The sequence below is a fragment of the Pinus tabuliformis genome, chromosome 7 (assembly GCF_031772625.1).
Source record: "Pinus tabuliformis cultivar Carrire ecotype Pingquan chromosome 7, CPIR1, whole genome shotgun sequence".
NCBI classification, from domain to species: domain Eukaryota; kingdom Viridiplantae; phylum Streptophyta; class Pinopsida; order Pinales; family Pinaceae; genus Pinus; species Pinus tabuliformis.
The window spans coordinates 974,913,374-974,940,863 of NC_142293.1; the positions used below are offsets into that span (position 1 = coordinate 974,913,374).

The 27,490-nt window shown below is 40.7% G+C and overlaps 1 protein-coding gene across 2 annotated transcripts in view; it reads right to left on the bottom strand.

Annotated features, from left to right (window-relative positions):
* LOC149250866 (putative RNA-dependent RNA polymerase 1) overlaps positions 1-27,490 on the bottom strand; it is a 197,445-nt gene that overhangs the window by 34,279 nt on the left and 135,676 nt on the right. For both annotated transcript variants that reach the window (XM_089459259.1, XM_089459258.1), the window contains one exon: positions 302-452. In XM_089459259.1, coding sequence (XP_089315385.1) covers positions 302-452 — 151 coding nt within the window. The remainder of the gene's footprint in view (positions 1-301; positions 453-27,490) is intronic.

The window sequence follows — 27,490 nt, forward strand, 5'->3', positions numbered from 1 at the left end:
GCCACCAATGCTCAACCTTCACATTTAAACCTAGATATTTTCTGGGTAAAACTGGCCATAAAGCATGGGTGTTGTCCCCTGGACCATGTTCAGATAGCTAAAGCTGACAAATAAATTGTTAAAGACATCGCCAACGAAAGAAATATTTTATTGCATATTGCGTCCACAATTTGGTCTTCCAGACAACTGGAGAACTAAAAATATTTTTGGTGCAAATAAGAGATTAGTGCAGCCAGTCCAGTCAGCAATGATGAGTGTTCACATTCAAACATAGAAATTTTCTGGGTAACACTGGCCATACCTCCATGGTCACTTCGCGACCCAATTGTTTGAGTGGCTTGGCATCGTAGTCCATAGGCGGCACCTGTTGAGGTGGAATGAGAGACTTGTCCCAGCTTACAAAATAAATATCACCGTCCAGATCACTGCCAGAGCACTCATTCGGATGGGGCCTGCATAATCAAAATTACAGCAAATCACCAAAGTTCATGAGGAGACTCAGCGATAAATCCTTCAGCTAAACACAAGCGAAATCAATATCATCAAGAAATTGTTTCATATTTTTTTAAATGTCCACAATAATGCAAACGCCGCAAAGGAACCATGAGAGTATATAATGTCATTCCCACATTCCATGGTAAAGATATAAAACGCTGAAAAAACACCTACCGTTATTCTTGGACGTCTGAATCTATCACATGCTGATACCATGCATGGAAAACATTCTACACGAGATGAACGGAATCTCAGGAAGAGGAAATGCTCCATCTTCACACCAGATTTATTCTGAGCGTAAAACGTAGGATAGCCTAGACTTGGGCACAAGAAATGATCAGCATTCTTGGGATAACTAGTACGATAGTGAAGTGAGGACAGGTTAGTCAAAAGCAGAATATTCAATGGAACATTCTACTGGCAGAAACCAATCCTGCACAACTATTCACCTAGGTTACCAGAAACAGGTAAACGGACAATGGAATGAGAAATGGGAATGCTACAAGAAACGGAGCCCAGATATTTTGCATACAACAAACAGTTACACTACACTAAAAGTACTGTATCCACGATACAAAATACCATAATTTCAATGACTAGCCCATTTTTTAACTCATTTATATCATTTGCATGATCTTCCTCATTACTGATTGTAGAGGCTAAGCCTGACTCTTCCCTTTTTCCCCGTTCTCTACCACACCTTTCCTCTTGGTTTTAGCCTGCCCTTTATTTTATGTGCATAATCTAAAGCCTCAAAAGAGTCCACTGATCATTGATTTTACATCAGAAAATTGAGTATTTTCCTACATACAATTTGATGTCTGGTGTATGACCATTTTTTTCATTATGGATTTTAATGTTTACTGTACAGTGAGCCCATTTTAAGGTTTCCTGTCATTGTGGATTTAATTTCTAATGTGTGTAGTGTGGTGGGGAAAATCTTGCTCATGTAACACTTTGAGAATGACCCTTGTATGATTATACATATTTTATTACTAGGTTGTTGAGTCAGATTGTGATGGGCCTGCATGCCCATGCACATGTGTATATATTTTTCTTGGGGCCTGCTTACTTATGTCTATGTATTTTGAGGCCAAAGTCTTTCTGTGATTAAGGTTAGAGAGCCGATGTCCTAAAAGGCCAGCAACCCTAGAGATGTAATATGTAATGGCCCCTATGTTAATATAATACACCAGTATTGCAAACAGAGTCAAACACTAGAGATGGGGGACTTGGAATCCACAAGAGAAAAAGGTGAAGGGATGGAACCAAGACCTAAGCAAAATAAATAATAAAATATCTATAAAATCACTTTATAAATATAGCCCAAAGTCATAAAAGGCATGGTATAAGTTTAGGTCATACTTTGGTGTTTTGTTTGAAGTCCAAAATGTTGATTTCTATAGCATCAGATGTCTTCTAGCCACGAAATTTTGTGGAGAGGCTACAAAAATATGTATTCTCCAAAACCCAGAAATCATTTTTGGAAATTCCACCTAGAAACGAATTAATTAAAATAATTAACTTTTTTAATGGTTCCTACGTCTAAACTTAGGAAATCTGATTAATGAAAGGGTATTAATTAAGTCATGGTGAGAATCCTCTAGAAGAAGACATGGATTGATTTCTAGTTAATTATAGTCATCAATTATCCAACAAAAGATTATAAGAAGAAGTCGATGGGTAGATAGAAAAAACACCAGAACAGATACTCAGTTGCTCAAGCAGATCGATTTTCTCAGTGGCTGAAGTTCGGTAAGAGAAAATCGAGTCAAAGATTGAGTTGCAGGTGGGAGAGAGAGGGCATCAGCATAGTCTGAGAGTGCAGGACAAATCTGGAGGTGCAGTACAGAGGAGAGATGTAGATCAACAACGCAGAAGGATTGACTCAGGACCTACGCAGTCACTGCATAGAGGGTGACGCAGAAAGGCCAGCGAAAAGGGCAGGAGGTCCTCTTCGGGGTTAGAGAAACATTGTGGAGTGTGAGAAATTCACCAGTGAATTTATGTTTGTGACTCTTCGTCTATTTTGTCTTGTGCATAAATTATTGTTGAAGATTTAATAAAAGAAACCCTTATCTCCTGCATCGGTTTTTCCATATTGAGTTTTTCTGGAGACAATCATCCAAAAATAACTTTCACTGTGGTTAAATATGTGCTAGTATTTTCCTTCTATTTACTTTCCGCATAATTTTATTTGTGAAGGTTGTAGTGTATGTATTTTAATATTTGTCATAGAAAACTGCAAATAATTTGTTTCAGTGATTTAACAAATAGAAGAAATATTATCAGTTACTGCAATAGGATTCGGAATCACCAAATCTTCACATGGTATTAGAGCACTGGTAAAGTAGGAAGAGCTTAGTTGCAAACGGAAGAAGGATTTCGAAAATCACTGCCTAGGCAGCAGTTTGAAACCCCAGAAATGCTACGCAGTCCATTTGCCAAGTAAGCAATTTTTTTGTGGAAAAATAATTCTCTAAGTGAGTCAACAGAGAATAAAAGTTTCTGGATCAAGATTTGTCAAAGGCAGAGGGAGTAGCACAACAATTTCCATGCAGAGTAGCGAATTCAGTGTTGGGAAGGAAATAGCACAGAAAATTATGAATAATCAAGAAGCCTCATAATTATATTCCAAATTGGAAGATGATTTTATGTCTCTGTCAAGGTCGACTTCAGTTGGTGTCTGGTATATTGATAGCAGAGCTTCAGCTCACATGACTGGAATAAGGGAATATTTCTCGAGCTATCAAGAGGAGCAAATGGACTTCCAAATCACTATGGGCAACAGAACTAGGTGTACTCCAGTAGAGAGAGGCACCATAGATTTTCATAAAGAAGCAGGAACCAATACTAGCACCACGAATGTACTACATGTGCCAGGATTGGGTATGAACCTAATTTCAGTGTCTCAGTTGCAAGACAAGGGATACGATATATACTTTGTGGGAAAGAAAGTATATGTCAAACATCCTACCTAAAAGAAGGTGAGACAAATTGGATCTCGAAGCAACAGGCTATATAGATTAGAGATTGATTCTCCAATGGCTTTGATAGGTAGTGATAACCACAGTAGGAAGGAGTTGAATGAACTATGGCACAGGAGGATGGGACACTTGCGCAATGGAGCACTCAGAATGCTCAAAGCGATTGTAACAGGGGTTTCAACTCTCAACACCGAGCACGATGATCTATGTCAAGGATGTGTACTTGGAAAGTACACAAAAGCAATGATTCCCAAAAGTGATAGAAGAGCCAATCGCGTGTTGGGATTGATATACTCAGATATTTGTGGCCCTATGTCCACCAGAGCTCTTAGCGGTGGCGAGTATTTCGTCACCTTCATTGATGACCATTCCAGAAAAACCCGATATACTTCTTAAAGACGAAAGATGAGGTCTTTGATCGGTTTCGAGAGTTCAAGGCTCTCATAGAAAACATAACAAGAAAAAAGATCAAGGTACTACGTTTAGACAATGGTGGAGAATACACGAATAAAGACTTCAGAGATTTTTGTGCAAAGGAAGGAATCAAAAGAGAGTGGACAACTCCCTACAATCCGCAGCAGAATGGAGTAGCAGAGTGGAAGAACATAACTATAATTGGGGCAGAAAAGGCCATGTTATATGATCAAGATTTGCCTAGATTCCTATGCGCAAAAGCATGCAACACAGCAGTGTACATTCAAAATAGGACATCTCATAGAGCTTTGGGGAAGAAAATGTTAGAGGGAGTCTTCACTAGGAAGAAACGTGAGGTAAGTCATTTGACTATATTCGAGAGTGTGGCCTATTGTCACATTCCAGATGAGAAGCATAGTGAGTTGGATTAGAATGCAAAAAAGGGGTAACTCGTGGGATATAGCGAGACCTCAAAGGCATACAGAATCTATGTTCCTAGTAGCAGAAAGATTGTAGTGAGGCGAGATGTAAAGTTCATGAAAGATGGAGCTTTTAGAAAATCTCGAGAGATGCCTGCAGGAGATCAGTCATTAGATGTTCCCTTAGTCTAGCAACGTAGGGACCGCAAGTAGAACAAGCAGGGGGACAGTCACAGGGTTTGAGTATAATGACTAGTACCAGCATCTCCTCAGGGGCAGGAGATCTAGAAAGTTCTCAGCAGACAGAGTTACAGGTACAGGTAGAGGAACAGATTGAACCTCCCACCACCAGTGGTAGGACCAGTAGGGAAGTGCGTCAAACCTTGAAGTACGCAGAAGACTTTGTCAGAGCTCCTAGAACTGAAAATAGGCAACGTAGGCAACTTGATAGATACCAGGCCTTGGTGGCTCAGGTTGCGGAACCCTCCAGTTTTCAAGGAGTTGCATAACATCAAGTGTGGGAGGATGCGATGTTAGAAGAATACTGTTTTACCATAACAAATGATGTTTGGGAGGTGGTGCCTAGACCAGAGGATAGATCATGAGTAGGTTCCAAATGGATCTACAAGATCAAGTACGTTGCAGATGGCAGTGTAGAGAAGTATAAGGCTAGATTCGTGGCAAAGAAGTATGCACAAAAAGAAGGAATAGACTATGAGGAGACCTTCACCCTAGTTGCTAGATATACCTCTGTCAGATCCATCATATCCCTAATAGCGCAGATGCGATGGGAAATTCACCAAATGGACGTCAAGAAAACATTCTTCAACGGGGTGATAGAAGAAGATGTGTACATAGAGCAGCCTGAAGGCTTCGAAACTCATGAGAACCACACTCATGTATGCAAATTGAAGAAAGCCCTATATGGGCTCAAGCAAGCACCCAAGGCATGGTACGATCACATTCACAGTTACTTGCAGCAGTTGGGATTCATCAAGAGTGATGCAAATCCCAATCTCTACTATTTGATGGATGGAGAAGGAGCCTCTCATTTTGGTTTTATATGTAGATGATCTGTTTTTGACAGGATCATTGAGGCTCATAGAGGACTGCAAAAGGAACCTTGCAGCAGAATTCAACATAAAGGATATTGGGTTGATGCACTACTTTTTGGGGTTGGAAGTATGGGAAAAGAATGGGAAAATCTTCCTTAGGCAAGGGAGATATGCTACAGAAATTCTGAAGAGATTCAGAATGCAAGATTGCAAACCCATGGCAACACCCATGATTACCAACTGGAAAAAGATATATGCATCAGGGGATAGAGAAGTCGACCCCACCTTATACAGACAGCTAATTGGGTCACTCATGTATCTGGTCAACACCAGGCAAGAGATTTGCTTTGCTGTCAATACCCTTAGTCAGTTCATGGTAGAACCGAAAAGGGTACATTGGGCAGCAGCTATGCACATTCTCAGATATGTGCAGGGAATAGTCGGGCTCGGGTTGAAGTATACCCGAGGAGATAACGTTAGGTTGAGCGGATTCACAAATGCAGATTGGGCAGGTAGCTCAGTGGACAGGAAAAGTACCTCCGGGTACTGCTTCAGCGTTGGATCAGGAATGATCTCTTGGTGTAGTGGGAAGCAGAACTCAGTAGCACTAAGCTCAACAAAAGCTGAATATATGGTGGCTAGCACAATTACATGCAAAACCATATGGCTTCGAAAATTGCAGGTGAGTTTGTTCAAGAAGAAAATGGGAGCGACCAATGTATCTTGCAACAATTAGAGTTGGATAAAACTCTCTGAGAATCGACTATTTCATGATAGGTCGAAGCACATTGATATCAGATATCATTTCATCAGGGATTGTGTTAAACATGGAGCAGTTCAACTGCAGTATGTCCCCACAAGCAATCAGGTAGCAGACATACTCACAAAAGCTCTAGGAAGAGCTAAGTTCATCCAGTTCAAAGAATAGATGGGTGTGGTGGAGAATTTGTTTCAATAGATTCTTAGTAGCAGCAATTGAGAGGGAGTTGCAGTGCAAATGCAATAGTTAACAACAGTTCGACAGGGTTAGCAGTAGCACAGATGCAACACATATCAGAGTTATGCAGTTGTTGGTGGGCAGCAGTAGTCAAACATCAACAACGTGACAAGAGATGATGCAGAGATAGAGTGATGGTTCAGTGGGTTGCAGCACTACAACACATTCCTCACTAAGAGGGAGTGTTGATTTTTGTAGCATCAAATGTGTTCTAGCCACGAAATTTTGTGGAGAGGCTAGAATACATGTATTCTTTAAAACCCAGAAATCGTTTCTCGAAATTCCACCTAGAGATGACTTAATTAAAATAATTAACTTTTTTTAATGGTTCCGAAGTCTAAACTTAGGAAATCTAGTTAATTAAAGGGATTAATTAAGTCATGGTGAGAAACTTCTAGAAGAAGACATGGATTGATTTCTAGTTAATCTTAGCCATCGATTATGTTTTAATCTTGGTCGTTGGTGATCCAAAAGAAGATCATAAGAAGAAGTCGATGGGTAGATGGAGAATACACAAGAGCAGATACTCAGTTGCTCAAGCAGATCGATTTTCTCAGTGGCTGGAGTTCGGCAAGAGAAAATCGAGTCAGAGAGCGGGTTGCAGGTGGGAAAGAGACGACATCAACATACTCTGAGAGTGTAGGACAAATCTGGAGGGGGCACCACAGAGGAGAGACGCAGATCAACAACGCAGAAGGGTTGACATAGAACCTACATAGTCACTACGCAGAGGGTGACGCAAAAAGGCCAGCGAAAGGGGCAGGAGGTCCTCTTCGGGGTCAGAGAAACGCTGTGGAGTGTGAGAAATTCACCAGTAATTTTTTCTGAGTGACTCTTCCTCTATTTTGTCTTGTACAAAAATTATTGTTGAAGATTAATAAAAGAAACCCTCATCTATTGCACAGGTTTTCCAACATTGTGTTTTTTTGGGGAAAATTGTCCAAAAATCACTGTCACTGTGGTTATATGTGTGCTAGTATTTTCCTTGTATTTAATTTCTGCAAAATTTATTTGTGAAGGCTGCAGTGTATGTATTTTGATATTTGCCGTAAAAACTGCAAATAACTTGTTCAAGTAATTTAACAAATAGAAGAAATATTATCAGTTACTGCAATAGGATTCAGGATCACCGAATCTTCACACAAAACTGCATGGATGAATAGTGCACATAGCACCCAAGCAGTGAGGGTGAGTACCTTAAGTGACGTTTAGCAAAGAGACCCCATGCATACTTAATCCTTGTTTATGGATGATTCTATCATTATTCTTCACATCACTTGACCTTCACCCTTGATTTACAGTTTGATGGTTCATTCCAGATACTAGTGGATGTTTGGGTTTAGACAACCGTAAAAGCTTGTTACCTATTGTGAATTCCTTGGTGGAATTATGTGGCTAATTCTTCTTGCTTATCATGGGCAAGGATAAAATTTGGAGATGGAATTGATTGGGAAAGATTGCTCAATGTCAAGTTTCACCAGTCCTTGGAAGACACTTGAGGACAGTTACTACTCCTGGAGCTATAGCTTAAAGGATAGTAGAGGCAAATAAAGTGGTGCATTACCTTAGGTTGTGCAGGAAAGCGGATGTGACAATATAGTTAGGGATTGATCCAGTTTGGATCATTATATTTTTTCCATCCATCTCAATGCTTTCAAAGTGGAGGAATCAACTCTCAGGACCATTTTTGTCAGTGGGACTCAGTTTGGCAAATTGGGATTTGAAACCTTCCAAGAGAACTTTGAGGCATCAAACGAAATTTTTTGGGGGTAAAACTTTGTTGCTTTAGTGTAGTATCTTTTTTTTTTCTATTCTACACACAGAGACCTTTCCAACGACGCAAGAATCACGTCAATCGGAGTTTGTATGTGAAAGTTATGCCACTCATAAGTTGACCTTCCAGTTTTCACCACCATAATTTGAGAGGTTGTCACGCCAACCCCCATTATTCATGAAAATGAGCTAGCCATGTGATTATGATATAGAAGGTTCCAGAAGTGTCTATATTATAACTCTGATCAAGAGTTGCGGTAGTCAAACCTAATCACTAGTAGGCTATTGGGTAGAGCTACAACCGAGCCACTAGGAGGAAATGGGGTTTCATTCTTTCAAGTGCATTTGTTCCATTGCTAAGCAAAATAGCCAAGAGAAAAATGAGGTACAACACACAGAGGATTGGTGCACTGTAGCAGCCCACGGGCCATAGGCCATACTTCTTTGTACTCAAAACCATATTTCCATTCAAAGAAAGAGAGCAGAGCGACCTCACCTTGCAGTTGGGTTTTTCTCTCAAAAGGGTTTCCTAGATCATATCGTGTGTCAAATGTGTATGTGAGATTTTATTTCGTTGTTTCCTGTTTTCTGCATAATTTTAAATCCACATGCATGCACTATTAACAGTAAATCTACAAATCCAGAGGAAAAATCAGAAGGAGAATAAGGAGATCAAGGAGAAAAAGAGACCCAGCCGAAGAAAGAACCCATAAAAGATCAACCCAATTCAAGTGTCGTGAATCAATCACAACCCCCATTTAAAATGGAAACAAAGGTCAAAATCAAGTTGTAACACAACGAGATCAACGCTATAAAGCTAAATCACTAGTTTCAGCGACTGGAAGTGTATTTCATATTGAAGTTTCTAAATTTACTTAGTTTAGAAACCCTTCATGCACTTTTCCTGATTTATTCCTACTTACTTGTTATTTTTCTTTAACAAGTTATTTACAAAGTAAATACTGAAAATAAACACCAGTGCATGCTCAACATATTACATATCAGCAACTAAAAGAAACAAGAACAAGCACACCACATGACACCATTATTTTTGGACCAATGTCTCCGGAAAATCCCAATGCGGGAAAACCGGTGCAGCTATCTGGGAGTTTTCTTATTAAGCAATATAAGAGTACAATGTGGGTGCCGAAACTGGCCTACCCAACATAGAATTTCCTTAGCAGCTATACCTCACAATTTGAGAGAAATCTCTTGGCTAAAACCTTGGATAATCCTTTCGGCAGCTCTTCAACACAAAACTGCTCCTGCAGCGCCAGTGTCTTCCCAATCTGGACTGCGTCTACCCAGTCTGGACTGTGTTGGCCCTGCGTCAGCCTTTCTTGGCCTACGTCAGCCCCAGGAGACCCTGCGTCAGCCTTTCTTGGCCTACGTCAACCCCAGGAGACCCTGCATCAGCTTTCTAGGCCTTTGCGTCAAACACGCTGGCCTCTCTGGTGCTCTGCACAGCACTTGGCTGCCTCTGCGTGGCCCTGCGTGAGCCCTTGTTGGCTCTGCGTCACTCTCCCTAGCTGTTGCGCTGCTCTCCCGTTACAATCTCTGCCTTCTCTGTTTCTGAGTACTCAATGCCCCTCAGCTGCTCTCCCAATCATTGATTCTATCTCTCTTAGTGTTGACACCTAATCCTCTGAGATTGGGTGAATTTGGAATGTGAACAGTCATCAGAAGATGAACTGAGCAGTCACATTCTTTGTATATAACAATAGCTACCTAATGAAATAAATCGTATCAGTTTTCTGCCAAACTGGAGTTACTCCTGGCCTGACATGGTATCAGAGCCAGCTCCTTGTTTTAGCTCTTATGCTCCTGTAACTCCTCTGTCCTCTGCCCATAACTCATCTGTCATAACGCTCTCTGGCGCACCAGCGCTACCTCTGTCCAAAACACATCTGTCATAACGCTCTCTGGCGCACCAGCACTGCCTCTGTCCATAACGCATCTGTCATAACACTCTCTGGCGCACCAGCGTTGCCTCTGTCCATAACACATCTGTCATAATGCTTCCTTGTCTGAATAGTTCAGGGATGCGAGCGAACGCAGCTTGAGACCACCACAGCAGAGGCCCTTCTTCCTTACCAACCGAATGGCATGATGGCTACTCACTGAATATGTTTATGCTGTTCTGCTCAATGAAATTATCTAAATCGCGGCTCAGGTTTTTCATACTAAATGATTCAGCTTCTTATTCTCGGTTGTTTTACTGTAGCTGATTCTCCTTGAATTCGATGGCTTCATATACTCTGCAGGAGTGACGAACCTCAACCGCACTGGATTCCGCCACTCTGACCTTCATCGCTTCTGTGACAAGTTCCGCCTAAAACGAGCCATTCTGATTTGCAGAGTCATTGTTGGCCGTGTTCATCAGCCTCTCGATATCTCCAAATTAACTTCCTTCTCCTCCGCATGTTCTGATTCTGTGGCAAGCCGAGACCATAGAAGCTGCTCTGGCTTGGAAGATATATTTGTGTTTAATCCCAGAGTTATTCTGCAAGCCCCTTCATCGCTTCTGTGACAAGGCCGCCATCTCCATCGTTTTTCCATTCACCAGCTCTCTCCTTCTGGAAGGCTCTGCAGTTTTGGACGTTTTCTGGCTCTCCAAAAACTAGCTAGCCTGCTTTGTTGGTGTAAAATTTATTTATCTCCTTTTCTTCCCCGCGGGTATATAATGTTCTCCTTGGATTCGATGGCTTCATAGTTCAAGCTGTTGGCCTAGCACACTGCAAAATTTAACTCCATGCTATGACAGCCAGCGTTGAGTTCTAGAGCATTTATTTTTTCTTGTGTTGAAGGGGTCGTATTTCTATTGCGTTGGGGTATTGTATTGTTGCATGTTGTAATATTTGAACGCTGACTGTTCTAATATTTGAACGTTGGTCATACATTTGAATGGTGACAACATTTGTAGCAGAATATTTGGTGAAGGCAGAACGTCATGATGCGTTGAGCCTTTTTTGAAAGAGGTTGTATACTGCGCATGCATTGAATGTTTTTATTGGTAGCTGCGTACATTTGTGAAAGTCATTTTCTTTCCGTGTATTGAAGTTTCGATGACAGTAATTCAATGGGTACATGAAAACCTTATGCTAGAAGTTTTAGTGGACGATAATACCCTTTGAGAATGCCCTTTTGAGTACATTTTTACTGTATATTGGCAGAAGTATTTTTTTCTATCAGCAAAAGTTTTTTTTACAGAATGCATTCAATCATATCCATGGTAGGAATAGTTCTCACTGGCAAGGAGAACTATCCTGAATGGTCCCGGATGATAAAACACACCCTCATCTTCAATGACTTGTGGAAAGGAGTGTGTGTCGGAGAAGCAGACAATGACCCAGTGCATCCTACATCAGACAAAGAGCTCGTCATTTGGGAAAACAAGAACAGCAAAGCCTATGCATTAATCGCAGCATCTGTAAATGAAGAGGTGAGTCGCCATATTTCTTCATATTCAACTGCCTTTAAAGCTTTACAAAAGCTGAAAGAACTCTATGACTCACATTCTACACTTGAAGTTGTTCAGCTCATGATTAAACTCTTCACTCTTGAACTGAAAAATAATGATCCTCTTGCTCTTGCATCTGAAGTAAAATCTATAATGCATGATATCAAATCCACTAAGGTTGAGCTGGATATCCCTCTTATTGCTTTTCTCAAGGCACTCTATCCTACCTACTCCAATTATCTTGAGTCTTTACAAGCAAATGGAAATCTTGAAGATATAACCTTTGACTCTCTTGTGAAAAAGTTTGCTGAAAGAGAGAAAGCCTTTGGAAAGAAGACAGCCCCTGAATCTTCTGAAGAGACTGTGTGCCTTGCTCATAAAGAAAAGCATCCTGCTCAAGATTCTACAAGAGGAAGAGGTGGACAGAGAGGAAGAGGAAGATACTTCAGAGGCAGGGGGGGCAGACATTCTCAAGGAGAAAAGGCAAACTTACACTGCATTCGCTGCAAAAGAAATGGATCACATGATGCTTCTACATGAAAGCTACCATGGGACAAAATTGAGCAGAAAAGAAACCAACAAAAAGGTAAAACTGATGATACAGACAAAGGTAAAGCACCTGAATCCGCTCACTATATTGAGGCACAATGTAACATTGGAGTAAATGAAGATTTGTTTAATGCTTCACTTGCTTCTTCGAAAAATGATTGGTTGCTTGATTCAGGAGCAACCTATCATATGACTCATAGAAAAAAAAAATTGAAGATTTCACTGACAATGTTGATGGAGCAGTATACTTTGCAGATCAGTGAAAAATCAAGCCATCAGGCCTTGGCACAATCAGGCTTAAACTGCCTGGTCTTCCAGACTTTCTTCTGGATCATGTTCTATATCTCCCACAACTCAAAAGAAACTTGTTGTCCTTGGTTCACATCCGCCAGCAAGGTCACTCTATTCATATGTTTGATGGCAAGTTTGAGGTAAGAAAAGCATCTGACCACTCACTTGTCATGAGGGGAATAGAAGAAGAAAGGCTTCTCAAACTACAAGGAACCTTTGCTCATGCACAACATTTCTCATATATTTCTCATCGTGAAGAAGGTACACTTCCATCAAGTTTATTATGGCATGCTAGATTTGGACATTTAAACTATGACAGTCTCCGCTTATTGAAGAAAAATGGTGTTGTTGGTTTGCCTACAATTCCTAGGAAACATGAGCAATGTGATGCTTGCATTCTAGGAAAGCATAGCAAACAGTCTTTTCATGATTCACATTCAAGAGCACATAGGAAGCTTGAACTCATTCATTCAGATTTATGTGGTCCAATGCCTGTTCCTTCTGCAAATGGAAATAAATATATCATGACATTTATTGATGATTATACCAGAATGTGTTGGGTTTATTTATTGAAGAACAAATCTGATGCCTTTCAAACATTCAAGAATTTTCATAAATGGATTGAAAATGATGCACAATCTCATATTGGGTCTATTCGCATTGATAATGGAAAAGAATATACATCAAATGAATTTGAAAACTATCTTCGCCAACATGGGATCAAACATCAAACAACTATGCCTTATAATCCCCAACAGAATGGTGTAGCTGAAAGAATGAATAGAACAATCTTGAATATAGTACGATCCATGCTTTTCTTCAAAAATGTAAAGATAATGTTTGGGCTGATGCTGTTCTATGTGCTGCGTATATAAAGAATAGATGTCCATCTAATGCTATAAGAAACAAGACTCCTTATGAATTGTGGTATGGACATGTTCCTTCGGTAAAACATCTTAGGATCTTTGGTTCCACCTGTTATGCTTTGATACCAAAGGTACATAGAAACAAACTTGGTGCTAGAAGTCGTAAGTGTATCTTCCTGGGGTATTCAAACACCTCCAAAGCATACCGAAGTAAATAAAAAGTTTGTTGTATCTAGAGATGTAATTTTTCTTGAATCATCCAAATCTGACATTGTTGTTGAGCGGCAACTTGATCGCTTGGATAGATTCACAAAAACGAAATCATTTCAAGAATTTAATAATCAGATTCCACATCTTGAAGGGGAGATTCCTATACTAGATCAACATGTGGAATCTTCTTCTGAAGAACACTCTCCCCCGAATGAAACTCCAACAACGGATGATGTTTTAAGTGATGTAATTGATAAAAATGAGAGACTCAATCTTGATTCAGTCCCAACTCAATCAACAGAGCAGCCTGGACCATCTCAGAAAGGTCCCCCAAAGTGGCTGACAAAGACACTTGAAAGTGTTCATCCTGATGAAATTGGAAAAACAGGAACCTGAAATTCAAACCAACAAAATGGAGGTGATGTAGATGACTCTAATTCACCTGTTGATATGGATGTTACTTATGATTGTGAATTGAACTTGTCTACAGATTTTGAACCAACTTCCTTTCAAAGAAGCTGCTTCTCATGATGAATGGAAAAAAGCGATGCAAAAGGAGTATGATGCCCTCATAAAGAATGGCACTTGGAAGCTGGTTGATCCTCCATTTGGAACCAAACCAATTCGCTGCAAGTGGGTCTACAAGAACAAGTACAAAGCTGATGGCTCACTTAACAAGCACAAAGCTAGGGTTGTGGCAAAAGGTTTTGCACAGAAGGAAGGGGTCGATTATGAGGAAACTTTTGCCCCCACAGCAAAATGGGCCACCATCCGGACACTCTTTGCACTAGCAGCTCAAAACGGTTGGAAAGTCCATCAAATGGATGTAAAAACTGCCTTCTTGAATGGAGATCTAAAAGAGAACGTTTTTATGTCCCAGCCTGAAGGATTCGCTGTGAAAGGACATGAACAAAAAGTATGCAAACTTGTGAAGTCCTTGTATGGCCTCAAACAAGCACCGCGAGCCTAGTATGAAAAACTAACTGACCATCTTCTGAAACTCAACTTCAATCATTTTGATCTTGATGATGCAACTTTATTTGTCAAGAAAGTTGGCAAAACAGTTGTATATCTTGTGGTATATGTAGATGATCTTTTAATGACAGGGAACAATGAAAGCTACATTGCATCCATAAAGAAAGAATTGGGGAAAAGTTTTGAAACAGTGTTGATAATATCGGTATCGGGAAAATATCGGCGAGGGTCCAGAAAATATCTTATCGGCAATATCGGCAAAAATATCGGCAAAATATCGGCAAATATCGGCAAGCATAAAAAATAATTTTTTCAATTTTTTAAATATAGCCGATATTTTGCCAATATTTTCAAAATATCGCGATATTTTGCCGATATTTTCCGATATTTGCCAATATTTGCCGATATTTTCAAAACAAAAAATATCGCGATATTTTCTCGACGATATATCGTTTTGCCGAAAATATCGCGATATTTCCGAATATCGCCGATATATCGCCGATCAACAGTGTTTTGAAATGACTGATTTGGGCTATGTTCATTACTATCTTGGCATTGAAGTAACCCAACATCCAAAATCCATATTTCTTTCTCAAAAGAAATACATTGGAGATTTGTTAAACAAATTTGGCATGACATAGTGCAATCCTCTTTTTACTCCAATGGAACAAAACTTAAAGCTCACATCTATTGAAGGAAAGGAATTTGAGGATGCAACAAAGTATAGACAGCTTGTAGGAGTCTCATCTACCTCACTACTACCAGACCAGACATTTCATTTGTTGTTGGAGTCCTCTCCAGGTTTATGCAAAAGCCTTGTGAGGGACATTGGTCTGCTACAAAAAGAGTTCTAAGGTACTTGAAGGGAACTCAAGACCTTGGAATCAAGTATACACAGGTGGACGACTTCAGCTTGATTGGATACTCTGATTCAGACTTCGATGGAGACAAAGAAACTGGGGTATCTACTTCAGGATATGCTATGAGTCTTGGATCAGGAGCTGTCTCTTGGAGATCACGCAAACAATCAGTTCCAGCAGATTCCACAACAGAAGCAGAATACGTGGCAGCAGCTGAAGCAACGAAAGAAATTGTGTGGCTCAGAAAAATTCTTGAAGATTTGCAGGTAAAACAAGTACAATCAACTCCACTCATGATTGACAACACCTCTACAATAAAGTTGGTCAAGAACCCAAAGTTCCATGATCGTACAAAGCACATCAATACTAAATATCATCTGATCCGACATCATGTCGAGGCCAAAACAATCCATCTCCGTCATTATTCCACAAATGAGCAAATTGCAGACATCTTCACCAAAGCGCTTAGAAGAGAAAAGCTTGAAAGATTCAGAACGATGCTTGGACTCACCAACATCCCTTCAGATTAAGGGGGGGAATGTTGACACCTAATCCTTTGAGATAAGGTGAATTTGGAATGTGAACAGTCATCAAAAGATGAACTGAGCAGTCACATTCTTTGTATATAACAATAGCTACCTAATGAAATAAATCGTATCAGTTTTCTGCCAAACTGGAGTTACTCCTAGCCTGACACTTAGCAAGCCCTGCTCTAGAGAATAGAATGACTAATCATCTGGTGTGCTCTCCAAGTGACCCTCAAGCCTCCTCTTATACTTTTTCTTGTTGACATCTCAACGACCGAGATTAAGTCCCTAAACAACGGCTAAGATTAGCTCTGGTTTGATAAATGTCTTTTGGACCATTCTAACACAAATTCATATTAATACATATTAATATTTTATATTCCCTAAGTTTAGACTTAGGGACTCCATTAAAAATATTAATTATTTTAATATCTCCTGATCTGTTTAGAATCTGCCCAAACCCTTTCTATGTATTGGAGATCTCATATGCCCCAACCTCTCCACCAAATTTCGTGGCTAGAGCACATCCGATGCTATCCCAAATCAACATTTCAATGTGCATCAAATTGAGGAAGAACAAAAGATTTCATTTATGCTACTAAAATGTAATATCTCAAACGGGATATTTGACTGATTTTGCAGAAATTTAACCAAAAGATTGCCATGTAAAATATAACAAGTAGAGTGCATGCAATTCAATAACACAATCGCAAAAATAATCTCATCTTTCATTATAATAAATCACTGAAAGAGCGTACATGATGGTATACCTGAAATAACTGAGATAGTTAATCTGGTGTTCAAAAATGATCTACTCCAATGCTGAAACCGGCCCTCCCAAAACTGAACTGAAATCAATCACTGCACCTGTCAATTCTGCTTGAATCCACCAAGGAGAGGAGGTGGGTTTTCGTCCACTATCACCAAAATCACCCGAGGATTTTCGTCCTGGGGCTACTGTTGAAGTAGAGAACCGAGTTCTGAAACCTCTCCACAAGAAGAAAACACAAATCCAAGATGTCCCCCAATGGCCTCCTCTTTTATAAATTTGGACCCCTCTAGAACCTCCTATTTTATTATTATTTTAATTATGGGGCACTTTTCCCTCTTTTATTTCAATTAAAATATTATTTTTAATGTGGGAAAAAGGTAAATTGGCCACCATGCCTCCTCAGGGCACTGAAAATCACTTCTAACTATCCCATCTTGTAGATCTTTTCGTTCCGGTTCCAACGAGCTATTACACTAAGGCATTCTGCCAACTATTCCTCCTGAAATGGCACCTTAAGCATAATTAATTGAGTCAGGCCCATTAATAACTCCGTTTTTTGGAAGTTGTTAGAATGCAATGGAACGAAAGGCAAATTGTGCGGATGATGGGATATACCAAGCGAATGCCAACGAACCTCATAAAAACTCCTCAAACCCCCTCCAAAATCCCCTAGGCCCACTGAGGACGCCAACCTACACCTATGACCTGTCTATGCCCAACTCTAAAAGTCCATCCTATCCATGCCATAAGGAACACCAGAGAAAAGAGCATCACTAATCCTCCCGCCCCAAGATTGCTTGCCCTCAAGCAATCCAAACCTGTGGACTAGTTTGTTGGCCCAATGCAACTGAGACCCAATTCCCGGATCCCATACAACCATTGGGTGATGCTATGCCTCTATGTCATCCCACCATGAACGGACCCCTCAATGTCAGATCCCAGACCAATCTTTAGCTAAAACCTATCAGCGACAAATCCTCCTGGATCCCAGTGCCACCAAGAACAAGCATCAATGCTCCATGGCTCTTGTTGTGCTATAATTCTGGCTGTGAATGTTGCCCCATCAATTGCGTACCAACTCGTTACCTCTCTCCAGTGTAACCCCTGACTCAATCCAATGCCAATCCCACTCTCCTAATGTGGGGAGGGAATGTTGAAGAGTGGTCGACTTGTATCCCGCTACCAACTAGGGCATGTAGTGTCCGATATGTCTAAGTGTCCCTGCTCTACTATGCCCCCAATTAAGAATATCACACCATCAATAGGATACCAACTCATGATCTCTCGCCAATAAAATGAATGGACACTTGTGTAAGGAACAAGTCTACTAGGGTAATATGGGTCCTTGCTCAACTCAAGATGCTCTGCCTAGTCAATCAACAAGTTCGGTCCAAGAAATCCTGCGCCCCACTCCCTATAATGGGCAAAAATGGGCAAGTTGTGTTGCAAGCCTTGTCTATGTACTCCTGGAGAGGGTTGTTGCATAAAAATGTTGCACGTGTTGCAGCTTTGTTGGCTGCCACTACATTTGTTTGCACCTCATCAATGGGTAGACCCAAAAATTGATGCATTTCCATCTCCCTCGTCTGATAGGAAGATCTGCACTCGTCTAGTCCACCAATCTCCTGCAAAACTGTCATGTCAGAGTTCGGCACTTCCTAAGGACAGGTATCTATAAACATTGCCACCCTACTCGTTGTCTATACATCTGTCTGCTCCTCATCAATCGCTAAACCCAAGGGTGGTTGCTCATCCTCCTCCATCACGGGCTCAATATGAGCCTCGAACTGTCTCTCCCCAAAAGGCGCATCATGCATAATGTGCACATCATCCTACTTGTGAGAAATCGGTTACCCGATTCGTACTACAGCAAACTGATAATATTTCACCTACTTGTTAAATTACTTGAACAAGTTACTTGCAGTTTTCAACAACAAATACTGAAATACATACACTACAGTCTATACAAAATAAAATACTGTAGAACTAAATATTGCACTGGAGAGAAGTAAAGACACACATCAACACAGTTGTTTTTGGACAATGTCCCTAGAAACTCAGGAAAACCAATGCAGTAGCTAAGGGTTTTTTAATTATGCAAGAGTGTTAATTTTAGATAAAAATGGTATGTTCTATGCTTAAGAGAAATTTACTTCATTTTTTCTTATCAGCCCAATATCAATTTCCAGATTAGCAATCATATTAACATGACTGTAAATGCAGATAGAACATAAATAAAAAGCAGAAGACAAGCCAAGACAAGAGGACACAAGATATGGCAGATGCCAAGGACAAACCCCAATGTGGGGAAACCCTTTGATCAATTCTTCTTATTATTCTTCAAAAGTCTAGCAGAGAGAGAGTACGATATACAAAATTCACTTGCCCAATCACAGTCAAATTTGTCCAGTCAAACTGCAGTCAACAGCTTGCCCTAACCAAAAAGTCAACGTTGGTCAACATAGCAGAATTACACCTCCAAATCAGCTCGGTCAAACCCAGTCAATTCGGCCTCCAAGGACAGTGAAAATCAGCCCAAAGCAGTCCAAAAAATATCAGTCAAACTTGGTCAACTGAGAGTCAAACCTGCACTCAACTTCCCTGTGGTCAACATTGGTCAAACAATACATAATGCCTTGAAATTTGTGCCTAGAAATGTGGCCTGCCCAAACAAAATTTTCTCCAAGAAAATCGTAGTCAAACAAGGTCAACAATTGCCTAGTCAACGCTAGTCAAACCTTTTCCAATTTGGTCAACGCATGAAACAGAAAATCATAGATTGTCCTTCAAACGTGTGGAGGAGAGAGGCTGCCCAGAAATTTGTACACCCAATCAAATGAGGAGAGAGAGAGAGATATGTGAGTGATGATGAGTGATCAAATGATGTAGATGCTCCTTCTATTTATATGCAACGTTTGACTTTACTGAATCACTTCCGGCAACTCAGCGCTGCTACTTAGAAAATCGATTCTCTAGCAAAAATCGAACTGCTCAAGTGTTTTTCTCCAACCACATCGAACTCCTTATAACCTCTTGTTGGAGCTCCAACGGCCAGGATTAAAACATAATCGATGGCTACGATTAACTTGGAGTTGATCCTCATCTTCTTCTAGAAGATTAACCCCTGATTTAATTAATACCCTTTGATTAACCAGATTTCCTAAAGTCTAGAATTAGGGAACCATTTAGAAAAGTAAATTGTTTAAATCAAATCATCTCTAGGTGGAATTTCCATAAACGATTTTTGGGTTTTGGAGAATGCATGTGTCTTAGGCTCTCTGCAAAGTTTCAAGGCTAGAGCACATTCGATGCTACAAAAATCAACACTCTTTCGCTGACTCATGCTCTCCCATATGCTACTCATGCTAAATCAACACTGGTGACTCATCATCCTAAATGTCTCCCATAGGGTCCATTCACTTCTCACTATACACACCCGAATATAAATCTGGCCTACTGTCAACAACACCACATGACTCATGCTCCTCAGAGGCATCCTCGTATGAACCCATGGACTCGTACAAAGAAGAATCATCATCCTAAAGGTCAAAAGAAATCTCCTTCTGCTCTACCTCTGCCATCTCCTCCACATCACTCAATCATGAGTGGTTAGGTCCCCAAGGTTCCTTGCAGATGAAGCAAAGATCCTTCCTCCTCAAGTCATTCTTGCTACATGATCCACCAAACCTGAGCAACTCCTCCCTGGTCAACTGTCTTCTGAACAACGCAATGTTAAGCTCAACCAACCTTTCGGCTAGTTCATAAGCAGCAGGCGAGACAAGTTGTTCTCTCCTCCAAATGGTCAACAATCTAGTTGGTAATCTTCTACAAATGGCATCACAACCTCCCATACATGAACACAAAATGGACTGCATATGTGTTATGACCACATCAGGATGATGTTTCCTAATGCTAAAAAAGCATTGGAACATTTGGAGAATCAAGTCATCACACTCCAAATCAAACATGATGTCATAAGATATAACCAGGGCCATGACTTTTAGAATCTCAAGCTTTTTCCCAAATGCAAGCCCCTCACTGTTATCCAAGTCCTGAAAGGTTTCTACTATCAATTTGAAGACGCTTCATAACATCATCATTGTAAGGAGCTATAGGGGCAGTCAGCATCATGATGCTACTCAGACAAGAAGCAACTAGAAGTGTGACCCCTTGACAAGGGTACTCCAAAAACTTAGGTTGTATTAAAGCTAGCATAGCAGGTTTCAAAGCCCACATCAACTTCTTCCCTTCTAACTGGTCTATCGCAAAAAGGAGTGTGTCTAGTTCTTCTAATTCGCAAAGGGATTTTAATGTGGCTTGTTACCCACCACTTTGTGGGTGATATCCGTAGGAGAAAAAAGTTCTTCGAGAAGGTCCTCGATCGATAGCCAACAACCCCTCGTAGCCACCAACTAGCTCGTTTTACCATTTCTCTGCCACCTAAGCCAACCATGTGGTCCCTCACCCATCTATCATGATCATATGTTTGAAGGTGGGCGTTCCAAACCTAAAGGTATGTCTTGTCATTTGGTAATTGAATATTGAGTTTGCTTATCATGAACACTTTTGGGCATGGATTAATGGGGGGATTTGGCGAAAAGAATGGGCTAAGTCTGTGCTTCTGTCCCCTAGACCTCTTTTGGATGTTACCCTTGGATATTAGTCTCGTGGGATCTCCTTTACTGATCATTTGGTTTTAGGGTGGTACTACTTGGGAAACCCCGACTTTGGTTGCGTGGTCTCGCTCCCTTATCCGCATATATCACTCCCCTTCCACTCACTATAGCCCCATTCATCATCTCTACCACTTGGGTCCACATTTCCTCACTAGGTCCACATAGGGTTAGCCTCCCTATTCCCTTGCCCCCACCTTAGGTCAGGCTTGGAACGATGCCCGGGAGGTTGAAGCAGCTGAAAAGAAAAGTAAAAGCATAAATGGTTACATTCAACAAGAAATGTACTACAAGATGCAAAAGATGGCAGGGACAAACATATTTAGCACGTGGGAAAAAGCCAATGCATGAGCTCTACCCCATACCCATGGCCATCACCTTGGTTCCATAGGCCCTAGATGAACTTCTTTTATCATTCAAGAACCCATGACTGTGCCAACCCCTAAAGGGCATTGAACCGCCCCACCAAAAGCAAGCTATCCACTGTTATATCTCACACATTATGCTCTTATCCTTTGAGCCCCGAGCAGTTAATCAAAGAAAAATCATAAAAGGCGAAAGGCATATAAAGAAGTGTGGAAAAATCAAGGTCAAGGCACCTCACGTACCACGATTGTTCCCCCTATACAATATATACCAAGGTGTGGGCTTCCCTTCTTCTAGCTACCCTTGTACCCCGATATGTGGCCCAAGATTGCTCCTCATTCCCTATTCCATTCACCTCTTTATCACATGCCACCACCACTTGTTGGATGTACCTTAGACATACTATCCCCTCTAAAGGTAGAAACCACCTAATAAAGTCCCTGGTTAACCCTCTTTGGAGCTTGGAGACATTAGCACATGCCAAAGCCCACTATGGAAGGCCATGTCATTATGAAGTGTCCACTTGTTGTCCATGGTTTGTAAGCGATTTTACCAGATTACTTTAATGACTTGTTGTGCTGGAAGGCTAGGAGATGCATTGGATTTTAAGAAGGATTGCAGATAGTACCTATCCTGAGTTTGGTCTCCCTATATGGGGTCCTAACACTCTAGAGGGCCACATTGACACATGTAGGGTGTGTGTAGAGAGCCATGGGCCTCCACAACAGTAGACTACACTCCATGGATCCCTAGAGATGTTCAGAGATTGCTCGAGATTCACCTATTGGATGAAGAAGATGCACCATGTACACCATGCCCAATGGGCCCCACAATTGCACCATACACTTGGTAGGTGACCCAGGACTTAGACGTTGACGGGGCATCATTTATTCCATCATTTGAGCCCTTACAGATGGTCTACATGCATCTTCAACTTACTTGGAGACCCATAATGTTATTGGTGTGCCCCCACGCCCACAGGGAGCACCACGGATTTATTAATTAGAGAGCAAGGGGCCATCCCCTTGTCCATCGCTTTTGAGGGTCCTATTCATCATTATGTCACTTATGGACCTCATCAGGCCTCTTAGAGGGCCCTACAACATGCATGGTTTATCATTTGACCTCTTGAGAGGCTTATTATTTTATTTGTGAGCTAGTTTGGTGGGCTTGTCACCAAAAGTTAGTTACTTTGCACATTATTTTATTTTACGGGTTAATATAGGCCTAATTAGGTAATTCGAACTCCTAATGAGCGTATAAATAGGAGTCACATGAATTCACTTTGTATCATCACTTGATTTGGATAATTCTCTCTCTTGAGAACTTCGTATTTCCTTCTTGAAGGGCGAATTGGAGCATGGATGAATTTTTATGTTTGGATTGGGTTTTCTTATCTTGGAGCTTCTTTATTGGCTAATGTATTGAGGGTTGGATATATTCTCTTACATGTAAGTATGATATTGATGTTATTTTCTTTTACTTTGTTGCATACATTGATGGTGAGATTTTCGCTATTTTAGGGTTAATCGTTGCATGCATTTACTGCTTCATTGTGGAATTATGGGGCATGTTTGTTGAATGAATTATCATAGAGATCGAAGTTATCTCGACAATCCCTTTTCATTTGTCAGCGAAGTATAAACGCTTTAAGGTCACTTTACTTTTTGCCCTAACATTGGACGAATTTGCCCTTAGAGCCTCCTTGAGCTAGAAACGAGATCCTTCTTCATAATTCTCCTTGAATCCATATCCCCAATAAGAATTAGGCACTGATCCATCATAAGGTCGTTACCTTAAAACCTTTTCCTCACCTTTTTCCCCTCTTTTCTAGGTCTAGCCACATTGGTCCACCTAGGGCATCATTTTCACGACAAAGTAGCCATAGAAAAAGTTCAATCTCCTAGCCCCTACTGCGCTGGTGTGTCCTCAAGATCTCCAAATTTGAAGAAATTCTGACAGTGGGATTGTGATATATCCCAAGCCCTAGCTCTGAGATCAAACTTTGCCCTGGTTTTCCCTAGGCTAGCACCTCATAGGATCAATTTGACACCTCTAAGTAAAAAATCTTGTTTTGATCATTTCCCCTTCCTTGTTTAGGTTAAGATCATCATCGGTTGTTAAACTCCCCCCCTTAACCTAAGCTAGGTCCACTTGGCCCCGCGCGGTCCCATTTCTTATCAAAGACAATTCATCAAAGACAACTCGAGAATCCAATTTTTGCAAGGATTTTAGGAATTGGGAAACTCCTTTACAAGTCATATTCCCTTAACCTAGCCCCTAAATCCTCCCCTCCTCCTAGAAAACTTGGTACCATGTTCAAAGAACAAGCAAGCTCCATTCTTGATCTTATTCTAAGGAAAGGATCATTGAGGTCACTTCACACCCATTTGTTGATCCATCCTTCATAAGTGACTCCCTATACACCGGGTCTCCTCCCATTGGTGAAAGTCGGTAAAGAGGAGGGAGTCTTAGTTGAGGTGACAGTGGGCTAAGTCTCCATCGTTTCCCTTGACCTATCAGTTGTCCTTTTCGGAGTTCCTTTTAGGTCCCCTACTAGTTTGAGTGGTAACATGGCCCTACTGTGCCTCAAGCTTATCCCCAGTGCAAAAATCTTGTGTCCTAATTCTTGTTCCTTCTGCAAATCTTTCAGTGGTTCTTGCTAGAGAAGGGTGTGGATCTTTCTTGAAAACGATCTGTTGTTTAGTTTTGTTTTCTGGTCCACATTGCAGTGTACGAAATATTGCTATGTCGATTTATGAGGTGTTTCAGGAACTTCATGATTTAATAACATATGATAACTATAGACCCTTTCTCCTAACAACAACAACTCTGGTAAACAACTCAATAAGCATTGTTTAAAAGCACAACACCATCTCGAGAAACTACAATGCTCCAATATGACTGTTATCACAGCAAACTACTGGTTCAGATATCCTGACCTTACAAGATTTCACATTCATTAATTATACAACACATTCTCACCAATATTCATACATTATTCAGACAAGCTAATGACCCCCAAAACAGAGACTCCAACTATGATAACTTCAAACAATATGGCCCCTTTCAAGACAAAATACAAAGATTTAAAAAAGAGTAGAGGAACTTGGGTAGAAGATGGCTTTCTCAATGTGATGAAATGAGCTTGAGGTCACTTCTATTTATAGGCTTTCCTAAGGGTCCACTTGGGGTTGAGGACGACCTAACCAATTTCACATGTCCTTAGGGTTTACCCATTCCATAATACATATATGAATAAAATAATTCAAAAATCAACTTCCGCTTGACCAAATAAGGTGATCTTTGAGTTGATTTTGGTCCTCTCGAAAAGAGGAATTTAATGCAAGCATCATCTCAGTCATTTGAGCTGTCCAATGTGGAATTTGACCCTAGTTGCGAAAATTAACACTCCCTCTTAAGTAGGGAGAATTCCACCTACCAATATCTGTCAGTTGATCTTCACATCATACTGTCATGTTGTCGTCATGCTTTGACTGTCTCTACTCAATTCTATCTGCTAAAACTTTCTCAGATCTAAAAGAAGAAGAATCGAGGAGCAATAGCTTCCACCCATATCGAGCAATAGGATAACTCATCATATAGGGGAGCACATCTTCGACCCTGGAATCTCATCAAGGAGCTCATCCTCAACCCGAAATTTCAAAAGTGGAGCAACATCTCAACCCAAACGTATTGCCTACCGATCTTCCCATCAATGAATCTCAATAGTCATGTGATAGAACACCTACATCATAATCGACTTGGGGTTGTACACCCCAAGTACAATCTCAACATTTTGGCCAAACGAGGAGCAGTATTCCCGATAAGCCCTGCTTATGGGTATGATGCCAACTGGGGTATATTCTACAAAGACCAAACAAGGTAGCAACATTCTCTGACCCTATTAAGATAGGGGAGCTGAATCTTCAACCCTATGGGTAACAAATAGGGGAGTACCCTGTTGCCCAGAGATCCCTCAACCCCAGGAGCCCTTTATCTCAATTCCTCACCTTAGCAACTCAAAGAGGTAGGAAGAGTTGGCTCAGTGTCCTCAATCAATGTTGCCCCTTATCCGGAGGGGCTACATCCATTAGTCCAAGCTGCTCTCTGAAAACCAAGAACTTTCCTTTCGGTAATGTCTTGGTGAGAATATCTACAATCTGTTCATCTATCGATATGTGATGGAGCCTGACAGCTCCTCTCTACACCATGTCTCGAATAAAGTGATATCGAATCTCAATGTGCTTGGACTTGTCATGGAACACGAGATTCTCTGCCAAACAGATCCCACTCTTATTGTCGCAGTATATCATTGTAGCGTCTAGGACCTACTCAAATAGCTCTCCAAAGAGCTTCCTCAACCAAATTGCTTTGTCGTTAACCATGCTAGTGGCTATGTATTCTACTTCGGCAGTGCTCAATACTACAGACTTTTGTTTCCTACACATCCAGGATATCATGGCAGATCCAAGGCTAAAATAGCATCTAGATGTACTCTTTTTGTCAATAACATTTCCTGCCCAGACAACATTAGTGTATCCATGAAGTTGAAGTTCTCCAACAGAATATCTCAGGCCAAGTGTGATCGACCAATGCAAATATCTCAATATGTGTTTGGCAGTTATCCAATGTGCATGGAGGGGCTCGATCATGAATTAACTCAATTTGTTTACTGCATAGAAAATATCTAGACGAGTGTTCACAAGGAACATCAAAGCCCCAATCAGTTGTCTATACTCATATAGATTTTCCAAATAAGAACCTGCAACTTCTCTACATAATTTCTTGAAGTTCATTTCCATCGGTGTAACCATGAATATGCATTCAGTCATCCCAAATCTTTCCAACAGCTTCACAACGTGTTTTCCTTGTGAAAGGAAAATTTCACTAGGCCTTTGCCACAACTCAAGGCCTAGAAGGTAGTGCATGAGACCAAGGTCCTTCATCTCAAATTAAAAGGCTAGCTCCCTCTTACACTCGATCATCAAAGGCTCACTACCTCCCAAGAATAGATCATCTACATATAAAACCAAAATCAATGGCATAACTTGGGCTACCTTGAAGTAGAGATTGGGATCGACACTGCTTCTTGTGAATCCCAGCTTCTTTAATTAATTGTCAATGCGTGCATACCAAGCTTGGAGAGCTTGCTTCAAATCATACAATGCCTTCTTCAACCTGCGAACATGTTATCTTCGATCTTCCATTTCAAATCCCTGTGGTTGTTCAACATATATTTTTTCCTGTAAAATGCCATGAAGGAAAGCGGTCTTTACGTCCATTTGATGAAGAGTCCATCCTTAACTAGCAATAAGGGAAACTATCGAATGGATGGTTGAATATCGAGCCACGGGAGGAAATATGTCATCATAATCTTCTCTCTCTTTCTGAGAGAATCCTCGAGCTACGAACCTTGCTTTGTATTTCTCAATGCTGCCATCGGTTCCATGTTTGATCTTGAATAGCCACTTTGAAGTCACAACAGATTTCCTATTCGGTCGGTCTTGGTACAACATCCCATACATCATTTTTCACAATCGATTCATATTCCTCAACCATAACATTGTTCCAAACTTGTTATTTCACTTCTTCTTCAAATGAGGGTGGTTCGGTTTGAATCATAGTGCTCATCGCTGCAACATATCCCTGATTCTTGCATGGTTCCTTCCTTTCTCTGAATGATCTATGAATAGGAACATTTCTTTCAACATTTTATAGAGTCTTGCGGAGCCAAAGTTGTCTCTTCCTAGTAGGAGGATCCAACAGATCCATAAGCTCCATGGGATCAGCATCAATAT